This window comes from Leptonychotes weddellii, chromosome 3 (assembly GCF_054177405.1).
Source record: "Leptonychotes weddellii isolate Sample4059 chromosome 3, ASM5417740v2, whole genome shotgun sequence".
Taxonomy (NCBI): Eukaryota; Metazoa; Chordata; class Mammalia; order Carnivora; family Phocidae; genus Leptonychotes; species Leptonychotes weddellii.
Window position 1 is genome coordinate 79,150,393 of NC_138371.1, and position 12,859 is coordinate 79,163,251.

At 36.7% G+C, this 12,859-nt stretch overlaps 1 protein-coding gene across 1 annotated transcript in view; it reads right to left on the bottom strand.

The window, feature by feature from the left end:
• ARHGAP15 (Rho GTPase activating protein 15) overlaps positions 1-12,859 on the bottom strand; it is a 588,861-nt gene that overhangs the window by 511,243 nt on the left and 64,759 nt on the right. The window contains exon 4 of the mRNA XM_081814529.1: positions 1,539-1,607. Within this exon, the coding sequence (XP_081670655.1) occupies positions 1,539-1,607 (69 nt within the window). The remainder of the gene's footprint in view (positions 1-1,538; positions 1,608-12,859) is intronic.

The following is a 12,859-nucleotide window of genomic DNA, read 5'->3' on the forward strand; positions in this document are numbered from 1 at the left end:
GTGATGGGTATTAAAGAGGGCACGTACTGCATGGAGCACTGGGGGTTATACGCAAACAATGAATCATGGAACATCAAAAGCTAATGATGTAATGTGTGGTGATTAACATAACAATAAAATAAAATTTTAAAAAAAGATAATGGGGATGGAATAGCAGGGAAAAGATAGGAATAAAGTCATCTAGGTGCTGTATCCTATAAGCCAATGGAACTGGAAGCATGTTGGTCAATGTGAAATCCAACAGGAAGGATAAGCATGGAGAAAAGGGGTATTATGTTTATCAAAAAGGAGTCATTAATAGAAAGAAGTGTCAGAACATATCAGGAAATTTGGGCTTATATGTTTTTTGTATTTGTGGCTTTTTTTAAAAGATTTTATTTTTTTATTTGAAGAGAGAGAGCACGAGAAAGCACAGCAGGGGGAGTGCAGCAGGGAGAGAGGGAGAAGCAGACTCTCCCCTGAGCAGGGAGCCCAATGCAGGGCTCAATCCCAGGGTCCTGGGATCATGACCTGAACCGTACATAGGCAGCTGCTTAACCGACTGAGCCACCCAGGGGCCCCAAGGGCTTATATGTTTTTAAGATATTTCTAATACTTCATTCATGTTATTTACAATGTTTCAGACACTTTTCTAGTCATTAGGATACAACAACAAACAAAATGGAAACAAAAAATCCCGGCTTTAGTGGGCTTAGAATTTACTGGTAGGGGATTAATTTTTTTCTTTTTCTTTTTCTTTTTCTTTCTTTTTTTTTTTTTAAGATTTATTCATTTATTTGAGAGAGAGATCATGAGCAGGAGGGCAGAGGGAGAAGGAGAGAGAAACTCAAGCAGACTCCATACTGAATATAGAGCCCAACACAGGGCTTGATCCCATGACCCTGAGATCATGATCTGAGCTGAAACCAAGAGTTGGATGCTCAACCGACTGAGCCACACAGGCACCCTGGGATTAATTTTTTTCTTAAAAAATATTGTCAAAATTTTCAGTAGGCCCCAAATAATCTCTGCTTCTTGTTATTCACAGCCTTGTGTAATCCCTTCTCCTTGAGTATGGACTGGACTTAGTGACTTGATTCTGATCATGAGAATGTGGAAAAGTTGACGGGATATCACTACCATGATTAGTTTATAAAGGATTTGCCTTCTGTCTTGCTAGCAGAATCCTTTGCCTTCTCAGTTTCACTGCTTTGAAGAAGCAAGCTGCCTTTTTGGTGAAACCTACGTGGCAGGAAACTGAGAGCAGCCTCTGGATCACATTCCTGGAGGAACTGAACCCTGCCAACAACCATGTGCATGAAAAGGAAAGCAGATCCTTCCCCAGTCAAACCTTCAGATGTGAGCCCAATTCTGGCTTAAAGTTTGATTGAAATCTTCTGAGAGACTCTGAACTAGAGGACTCTGCTAAGCCATGCCTGGATTCCTGACCCACACAAACATAAGATAACAATGTGTGCTGTTTTAAGTTGTTGAGTTTTGGGTTAATTTATTCTGTAGCAGTAGATAAATAATACAATATTGTAGGGAAATCAGCTTACCAATTGTTCCAATGGAGGAATGACATCTTTCAAGACATGCTGTGAATGATTCCTTCTGTGTCGGGATATCTGAAAAAATATTGGCATTAGATATTATTATATTATTTTTCTCCAAAAAAAAGCTATAAATGATTTAAAAGAGCATATTTTAGTAAAGTACACAGGTAAATAACCATATTCAGATTCATTCAAGAAGTCAAACAGAGTAGATATAAAATGGAAAGTAAATGTTTTAGACATTGACTAATTTGAATAAAATGTGTACTCAAAGATTGCTGGCTGCAACAATATCTCCTATTCAAAGTACACTTCTTACCATGTCACCCTGACACTCCTCCTATCAAGTGGGGGGGTCTATATTCTTTCATTTTGAACCTGGGCAGAGCTTTATGCCTGTTTCATTCAAAAAGCACGGCAGAAGTGACTCTACATGACTTAAAATGGTAGAGCATAAAAATGTCATGTACTTCCTCCTTGTTCTCTTAGAACCCTCACATTTGGAAAATATTCACCATGTTGGGATGAAGCCCAAATCGTCTCACACAGAGAGATCACAGGGAGAGACCTCATAGGTTTTCTGGCTAAGAGACTAACTGAGGTTCTAGCAGACAGCTTGTATCAACTGCCAGTCATATGAGTATAGATATTTTCTGATGGTTCTCTCTGCTGGCCATTGAGTCATCCCCATGTTTCAAGTCCTAGTAGAAGCCTCAAACACTGTGTAGTAGACAAAAGCTGTTCCTGCTATGTCTTATCTGAATTTTTGACCAGACTCCGTAAGCATAAAAAAAAAAAAATCACTGTTTTATATCTTTATATTTCAGGTGACTTGCAAGGAAACAAAATATTTAATGTTGAAACACCTTGTTTATGATATGATATGAGCTCAGCTTTTTCAGAGTCAAAGTGCTATTAATTTTCAGGCCTTCTTCTATGAATGTATTTAAAGACACAATAATCAATGGATTAGTGGTTTGGGAACAAAATTTTTAAAATGCCTATGGTGGTTTCTGCCAAAGAAGCACCATAGACTGATTCTATAATAAAACAAAAAGAGAAGAAGAAGGAATTTATGATGAAATATTGTACTGTTTGATAGTTTAAATAGGAGCTCTAATTAATAATCCTATTTTACTAGGCAGGAATTCTCCAGTATTTTACATGAAGGTGGCAGGGTATAAGGCCGAAGAGACAGGGAAGTAGGAAAAGAAAGAATGAGAGAGAGAGAAAGAGAGGCTGCAGGATGAGTGTGAGGTATTAAAGAAGAAAGCAGGTCTGAGAACTGTCTAGAAACGAACTTTGGATGGCTTTGTGGTTACTGGCACATTAACTGACTGAAGGGGTTAAATCAAAGCCTTTTAAGATTTTGAGAGACTTGTATTAGCAGAGAAACCAAAAGCCTGGCCTCAAAACCTATGACTCTATACAACCCTTGAACCCCATATTTTCTCCATAAAACTGCATTGTGAAAGCAGTACAACCTCCAAGGGAGCCATTCTCTTCCAAGCTCACTTTCAATGCGGCCAGTGGGGGATGATGGGGGAGGAGGAGCCTCCAGAAAGCAGAGCCAGAAACCTTGGAGAACAATGGGCATGGGGAATTATCCCAAAAGGGAGAACCAGGAGAGCCAGGAACGGACTCTGCGGGGAGGGCAGGGGTCTCACAGGGCCTGCCCAGCAGGCTTTAATAATCATTTGGGTCAAGTGACTGTTGGCTGGTTACCATTTATTTCCTTTACACATGAGAGGGTGTTTCCAGTTATCAAGTTCTCGTTCCACCACTGTCTATTGGATGTGATGTGAAAAACAGAACAGAGAACTCATTTTTTTCAAGTTCTAAACCTCTAACGCCCTGGAGAGAAATTGGCATGATGGAGAAAGTTATTTATCACTGCTATTCTTCTATTGGAGTTTGATGTAGTAATTGCATGGGACTTTTGGTCATCTTCTTTGGGGAGGTGGATAGATGTATTTCTAAGTGTTGAAGACAGGTGCAAATTGACATACAGTGAAAGGGTGGGGGGACTGTGGCAGCCCCTGATGCCTGCTCACCAAAATTCTGTCCTTTCTCCAGGGCATATATCTAGACTGCATTTTTCAGCCTGCCTTGCAGTTGGGAGTGGCCACATGACGGTTCAGACCAACGGGATGAGAAGCCTTCCCCACTCAAAGCTTTAACCAGTGAGTGTTTCCCCTCCGTGTTCCCTGCCATGCTGGCTGGGAGTGCACACTGAATGAGGCCATGCAGGAGACTGAAGAGGCAAGATGGAAGAAGACTCTGAATCGCCATGTGGAGAAAAGCCAAACATAGACCAGGAAAATGCATTTTGTTTTATTTAGTAAACTTTTTATTTTGGAATAATTTTATACTTAGAGAAAAGTTGTAGCAAGGACAGAGCATTCCTATAGAAAATTACCTTCTAACTGTTTTAGTGAGAAATAAACTTCTATTTCTTGGAGCCATTGTGTATTTTAGAGAATTTTATAGCTGCTAGCATTACCTTAAATAAAACAACCATAGTTGATCTTAATTCATGTTGAAATGAATATATATATTCATATATATATATTCACATATATACTGGGTATTTAAACCTTTTAAGGAACCAGGCATTTATTTTGTACTGCTCTGCATTTGGAACTTACTTCTCTTAACTATTAGTCATTAAACTAGGATTTATTATCTTCACTGAAAATTTAATATATATGCCTTACATTCAATTTACAAGGGTGGAAAAATTCTGGGATTCTTTTTTTCTTGTTCTATTTCCTTGAAACTTGTTGGATTTCCAGTCTTGGGTTAAAAATCACTCTCCTAGCCTATAAAATACCTCAAGCTGTAAATATTAGAGAAAGTAGTATCAAGTAATGTCTCCACAACATTGATGAATAAGCACCTGGGCATTCACTTGTGTCAGTCTTACCATTCCTTCTATGGCCAAACCATGCCTACCTTTGTCCTACCACTACTAGATTTTGATGGGTATATTGGCCCACCAGCCTTTAAATAGTCTCTTCTAGTCACTATAGAAAGTTTTCTTATGAGGCAATGTTTTAAAATGCATTGTGTATATATTACCAGAGGCACAAGAGATGATTTTAGCTGATGAATGTTTTAATTATCATTTACACAAACTTAAGTTTTAGCAGGAAAACTTACCACACAAAGACATTTGTTAGTGGTATGAATACATTTTCCATTAAAATAGAATATAAATAATATAATTAAATAAGTACTATGTAGTGTGCAATATGGGGGGAAAAACCCACAAACATAGTAAGTGAATGACTGAAATTTGGGAAACAAATTTTTTTAAAGATTTATTTATTTATTATTTATTTTAGAGAGAGAGAAGGAGCGCACACTCGCCAGGGCAGGGTGGTGGGAGGAGGGGAGGAAGGGCCGTGGGAGAGGGAGAAAACGTCTCAAGTAGACTCCACACTGAGCGCGGAGCCTGGCGGTGGGGGGGCTCCATCTCACTACTCTGAGATCACTATCCAAGCGATAATCAAGAGTTGGACACCTAACCGATTGCGCAACCCAGGCCCCTCTGGGAAACAAATTTTAATGAGAAGAAATCAGAACAGAAATGACCAGTTACTGAGCACATATTTATTTCATCCTTAAAGGGAACTATTGGGTCCATGGTATAAATAAGAATTCAGATTGGGAAATGACACAGTGTTACTGTTTGTTAACATGTTTTCAGTGCTTATTATTTGCCAGGCACTGTTCTAAGTATTTTGCACATATTAACATACTTAATTCTCACTCTTTTTTCATAAATGTAGAAACACAGATACAGACAGTTTAAGTAACTGTAAAGATCCAGAGCTAGTAAAAGCCATGGGTGATATTTAACCAGGATCTAAGCCTTCAACTATTACACTTTATTGCTTCACCAGCAATATAATGTATATGCATAAAGGCAATCATTACATTCTTGGGGAACTCCAAAGTTGAGATTATCCGCATGCATAAGGGGATATTTCTAAGGAAGAAATTTGAGTCAAACTTATAAATTTGTACACGTTTACACAGGGAGCTAGAAATCAGGTTTCAAATCTGTTATGAATTATCTTTATTTTCCTTTAGGGAAAGTAATATTGCTGATCATTCCTGAATCAATAAGCTAGCCAATCTATCATGTTCAACCAAGTTACGGAGATGCAGGAAAAAAGAGAACTTTCATCACCTGTCTTTGCTTTAATGCTCTTCTCAATTAAGCATTAGGCACAGAAATGTGTTATCATCCCAAATCAGATTACCCTGACTGAAATTTATGATTTAGGAAATTCTGAATCCAAATTTGCTTAGCTGTGTTACATGGATATCAAGAAAAGTTATTTCAAGAAAGCTGTTTTTATGTGATTTATTTAATTGAAATGATAATTATAAAGAACACTTGAGGTCAATCAAAACTTCCTGAGGTAAGTTTGAAGGGAACAGAGGCTCTCCTAAACCATACATAGTATAAAATAACAGAAAATCTTATAGTATTTGTACATGTTTCTCTATCAATAGTATCTATCAATAGTATTATTAGTAGTATCTGAAAATTTTGCAAATTATTACAGGACACTTCCTTGAGAAACGTTTCTGCTTAAGACATCAGATGTCCTTATAAACCATTCATTTAGCCGGTAAACACTGCAAGCTTAGTACAGTTACATGCTAGTAGTTTCTAATAGTAGATGTTCAAAATATACATGTTTGTTGTGTTTGTTGATGTTATCAAATATCTCTAGTACTAGTATTGCAAGAAGAGTACTTCATTTTTGGACAGTCCTAATTTTTTCTCAATGTATCTGATATTAAAAACCTATGTTTTGCTCTGCAAATTGCTTCTGGGTGAGTTTCAGAATGCTAGCAATGGTGGGCTCCATTGTTCAATCTCAGGTCCTTTTCACTTTTGCAGCAATTCTTAATTAATCTGAATTTGGAAAACTTGAATAGCAATAATAATATTAGCAGTAGCTTGATACAACATTATTTTAATACATTATTTTCTCTGTGAGTTACAGAAGCATTTCTTCTGAGGAAGGCTTAAAATACAGTTTTTATGACTTATGTTTGCTTTCTTTTTTGCTTCCAAATGTTCTGAAATAGTATACAGATCCTTCCTCTAAACGTAAGTGGACATGTATGTATATCTACCACATATTTATTTAAGTGTCCACAGTCTGATTTTTTGCTAGTTTGTACACTCTTAAATTATGAAATGTTGGTTTCAATATTATTTTACAGTTCTCATTTGAGAAAGGTTACTTCACACTTTCTTTTGAGGGGGATATGGTTATGTCTTAACTGTTTTCTTATCACAGTGTTCTGCATCTTAAGCAACTGAGCTTTAACAATAAAAACATGAGTTGTTGACAATCCTTCCTTTGAAGAGAAGAACAAGTCAGCCCTCATCTTTTTGCAATGATGTCATCTTCCTATTGATTTATTATGTTCAGTAAATGGGGATGATTTGTAGCTATCATTGGAAAAGAAAAAACTTGAAATACAAATGACTTTTGCTTGGATTTTTTTGGAAACCAATACCAGATGAATATTTCACTGAATTACTTTTAGATCAGATCTATGTGTTTCTCCTTCTTTGTTTCCACCTACCACTCTCCCCACTCCTTCTCTGCCCCTTCTCAGGTACGTTAGCTTTATAATTGTTCAAAGCAAAGTTGGAAGCATGAAATACTGAGAATGTGCAATGCATATTTTCCTTTAAATTCCTTTTTGTTCTTATTATACATCATAATTAAGTTTTCCAGATATATTTTCCTCCAAAAAGAAAAAATTAAAAAGTCATTTTTTTGAAGTGTTTTCATTTTTTTCTTCCATTTCTTCTTCATTTTAATCTATTTAAAGAACACGAAACTGATGGGTGGGACTAGTGCTTGGTACGAAGTAAAAATAACAGAATTTGGGCATATTATTTTCCTGGTATAGGAAGGTCTACTATGAAAGTTATACATAAACATGAAACATTCCACATAGCTCTGATTTTAAATAGATTACCATTTTTGATGAAAGTTTATATCTTGTGGCTTAGAGTTGAAATAAAAATCACTTGAATAAAAGCATTAGTTAGCTCCAGCATTTTCGCAGACATGTACGTTTTCCGAGGCATACCTCCCATTAGCAACCTCCCTGGATACTTGGATAAAAAGCAGAAATAAATCTGTGGTTAAGTTTAGTTTTTATCTTCACAGATTCTCAAAAACTTTTTTTTTTTCCCCCGGTGTATCCCAATTCTTATGTTCAAATCTTCATTTGTTTTGCCAAATTCTTTTTCTTAAAGCTATTACAATCAGAAATTAAGAGGAGTTACTGAAACTTTTATTTTTATTTTTTTGGAATGTGGAAACGTGGCCAATATTTCTTGTACTCGCAACAATTTGGTTGTTTAGATGTAATAAGCATCAACCTAAATGATGGCTGTGTTTTTTAAATCATGTATATGTGGTAGGTAACTGCTTTTGTTGGGAAAAAAAGAAAGTTAATATATGAGGATATTATTTTATCATGCATTTAATTTTCTACTTTTACCCATCTGTGAACACATGTCAATTCACACATGTAAAATCATAATTATTCATTCACTAACTGGGTATTTTTCATAGTCTTCATAGAAGGTAATGACATTAACCATAGAGGAACCAAATTCTTCTTTTTTCCTCCTTATTAATGTACCACAGGTATATCGATGCACATTTAAGATGGCCTTCTCCCTCTGCCTATGATATCATTCAGTTACCATAGTGGGCCTCCATAAGCAAATGCCCCCTTTTTTGTTTGTTTGGCTTTTCCATAAGCCCTTTTTGGCTGTATATTGTCAGTCAGGAATCTGACACTCTCCCTTATCTTTTTTATCCCCTGCAGAGAATGAAAGGGAAGGATTCAAAATCCTACTGGAGGACATATTAAAGTTCTTCAGCAATTTTTTTTTTTTTTTTTTTTTTTTGGTTTGTTGAATAGTCCTTGGTCAGCATCTGGGTCATCTGTGGTGCTCACCAGCCTTTCAATCCTGGGCTAAGTCTAGTTGAGTTAAATTCAGCTCCAACCACATTTTCTTATCTCCCAGATAGCCAAAGGGAATCAATAGCTGGAATGATTTAACTTCTTAATATTCCTCCCTTGCTTTATTTAGTCCCAAACACATGTGTTCCTCCAAGAAGAAAATCAAACTGCCTCACACCTTCTTGCTTAAATAAAAATTATATACCGTGCACATGGCCTCATTTATTGCTAAAGACTGTTTCCTTTAGTTCTCTCATTTCTTTTTTCATGCTTTCAGTAGAATGTTTCTCTCCAAGAATTTTCTCAGATTGAGAAGGGTCATTCATATAGTCCACAGACACACTACTATTTCAGCCTTTTTGAACATGCTCTTAAGATAAAAACTACCAGAACCAAGAAACATAGCCATACCTGAAAAACGTAATTTTCTACATTTTTTTCATGCAAAGTATATTTATATATTGTATTAGTTTTTAGCTTACTTTTTTCTCTGTAGGTTCCTTCTTATTTAGACATGAATTTCCAAATTGATATAATGAGAAACTGTGTGCTAAAATAGACATATAAACATCTTATTCTACTCATAATACTATTACTGGTATTAAATCTAAAGCATTATATACTTTGTTAGAGCCATAGCTAAAGTTACTATTGCCAACAGATTATATAGCTTGCTTACTACTTCCTTTACCCTCCATAACAGAGATATTACTCTGTTGATTAAAAAAAAAAAAAAAAAAGTAATAGAACACTTGGGCCAAACTGACATTTTCTCCACAACTGCAAGTCACATGTTATCTTTTAACTAAAAAGATTCAAGACAGCAGAAAACAAAACCAAGAAAACTATCTCATAAACACCTCAAAACAAAGCAAAATAGTAAACAAACAGTTATTGAGGCCCCAAATGGTCAAAACAGTCCATCTATTTTAGCCAAATTAAACAAATCATTGTCAAATCACCATTTGACTATGTTGGGCCGAAACAACCTATATCTAATTTTATGATGTTTAACAGTCTAAAAACTCTGAACAAATCAGAATCAGGTTTTATTTTCAGTCTCAAACAGTCTCTTTCATTGCCCTGAAGTGCTTAAGTTGAAATACTGAGTTTACTTCTTACTTTTTCAGGTATATGTTCAATCACTGAAGAAGAAATTCTGTCATTTGGAAAATAATCCACCCTATGTCAGGTTTGATCCACGATATGTGAAGTTTGACAAAGATATCTACCCACAGTTTGATTTCTATCGTCTGCTGACACCTTTCCTCAGACATAATTATTTCTTAATGCAAAGCTGGACATGTACTAACTCACTGAAAATGGTCTGTCTGCGTGGAAAGGTCACTTCTGCAAGCACTGTGGGATGCAAGGCTTTTAATGACTATGCCATTCTTTCAAGATTTAACAGATTTTTGGTCAAATATCTAAAATATGCACATGAATATGCTCGGCGGCTTTAGTCAATATCTAATAATTGTATCTTTCCAGTTTCCTTCCTTTATGTATTCTTTGAGGTTTTCAGAGAACCCAAACTCACCTTCTGCTGCCGAAAAAGCAGATTTAGTTCTGAAGGTTAATCCAACTCAGCAGGATTGAAGGATGGCACTTTTCCTTGGTCGTAAGTATGTTGGCTCAGGCCAGACAGCTGTTAGGACATTCTCCTCTGGGAATCGTGCCCTCAACACCCACCGTTGATGCACATACATGGTCGACTGGCTGCCGACTTCCGTGCCCATCTGCTCAAATGGCATGGTGCCCACTCACAAGTTGGCTGGATCCTTGCCCTTAGTGTGTAGGTGCCAAGCAATGATGGGTTTAGATGGGCAGCCTGCATAATACTACAAGTGACAATTTTTTTCTTTTTCTCTCTACAATATCTGTCCTCTGTGCCTTCTCTGAAAGTGAAACTCGTGTTTCTCCACCTTTGATTTTACCTGTGGACACACACGGCCTTCAGCAGGTAGGTGTACAAATGTACCCAACCTGCCACCGACCGTAAGACGAAAGAGAAGGAAGAATCCACAGAGCCCCAAATGACAAGTTCTAACACTGAAATGGGTTGGATTGTGAAAATCCCGACCACCTGGAGTCTGTCAGAAGAAATTTAGCATGGGTGTAAGTACAGCAGACCTCTCGCAGATAGCAATGGCACCAGGAAATAGTTTAAGTTAGAGCACTTTTTCCTGTCACAGCCTCAGCACAAATTACTTGCCTTGCATTGAAAAGGCACATACAACACTAAATGAAATAAATCAGGCAAAAAGAACAAGCCTAATGGGAACACGATTTATATGCTCAGTGGGGGCAAGGGTGCAAGCTATGTTATTCAGACCTCAAAAATAACCCTGACTGGAGGTCCTAATGGAAAGAAAAAGAAACAAAAATAGCATCTCTCTTTCCAATCTACAGCAAACCCACAGAGAGGAATAGATTGGCATAGGAGGTTGTGACTTTAATGATCCAAAGCATATGAATGCTTGTTAGCAGACAGCCGACAGACATAAGTAAGAACAACAGTAATGGCTGCATCTGCATCCTGGCCTGTGGCACTCAAACCAATCAGGCAGCGCTGGAGAGCAGCGCCTGAAGGTACGTTAAAGCCGTGCTTTCCTCGTGTGTTTATTTAAGGGTGATTGAATTCAGGGTGTTGTCAGTCTGCCTTGGAGAATGGTTATCCAATGTGTAGGCATGATCTTGCTCCCTGAATATGCTCTGTTGACTGAGTTAGTTATGTGTGACTACTTGCCCTGTCCTAGTCTTTATGCAGTGCCAAAATCCTCCAGTCCAAGTTCCAAAGGAACAGGGCCTAAAAACTTTTGGCTCCAGAATCAAATTAGGCTTCTCTGCTTCCTTAGCCAGAAATGCATAAATACCCAATGGCCAAAACCAAAGAATTTGACATTGTGGAATGAATAGAGCTGTCATATACCACTAAAGTGTGGAAATATCTACTGTTTGAAGTCAAGACTAGTTCAACATCTTCAGTAATCAGAACAGACTTCTTTGGACACCTTCATGGGTTAGTCTGGCTTTTGAGTGAGAATGTTTCTGGCAAGCTACTCATTCCAGATATCAGAAATGCAAGAACATACGGTTTATAAGAGAAAATCTGCCATTTTTTGGTATCAAAAAAATTCTCAAAGGCAGCACATTTTCAAAAAAGACAAATCCCTCATCCTGTTTTCCTGATTGACCTTCAAGTTAGCACCACTTGCTTAGATGTATATACTTTAAAAGGAACTGATCAAAGAAGAGGTAAGTTGGTATACTTTGAAAAAAAAATGTTTACGTGAAACTCAATTTGGAATTATCAGGGGAAGTTTCTCGTGAAAATAGACAAAGAATAGGTATAATCATCCAAGACTCCTCAATCTGATTACTATGCTATAACTGTCAGAGTTCCCAGAGCAAATCATTTTCCTCATGATTTATCACGCCTTGAGGGTATAACAGTAAGAATTACATACTACTAATTTATTGAAAATGAAGAAAAGCAGATGTCCTGTCTAGGGAATCTTGAGGGTAAGGATCATGTTTTACTCATCTTTAAATTCACCGAATTTAACATAGTGTGGAATACATATTACGGAATCGGTCATTTCAAACTTTACAATGCACCTCTTTATACATGTGACCTATTATTTCATTCCATTCACCAAAAGCTTCAATAGCCTATAATGCCTTGTTCTAAAGTTATCTTGTTGGAAACATAGTCATCATTCGTTTCAAAAGTCAGCCCCCTTAAATAAATATTCTTTTCCGGGTAAGCTCTTATAATTTCACATAAGAGATTTGTCATCTTTCCTTACTGAAATCAGGTCAAATTTTCAAAATGATCCCCTCATTAGACTACCATTGAAAAAACTGATACTGTTGGATAATAGTTTCCTGATCTGTGTAGTATATATGATGCTTGAGGATTAGGTTCCTCTTCTAGAGGGAGAAACTGAGAAGTTACATAGATATAGTTAGGTGTAGATATAGGTAGATAGATATAGTTCTGCTTTTAAATAGCATTACATAATTATGTAGATTATTATTATTCTGAACAGTTCTATGTTCCCTTACCCTCCAGGTAAATTACTTTATCTCTTGGTACCTCTTTTCCCTTAACTGTAAAATATGGCATAGTATAGTACTTATTCCTTATAGGATTACATTAGAAATTAAAAAAAATTAATACATATACAGTGTTGAACACGTGGTAAATCCTCATCATTATAATCTCCCCTATACCAATTGTATCATTCCTCTTCCAGGACTCCTTCTGGTAAATATATTCTAGTAAGTGGATAATT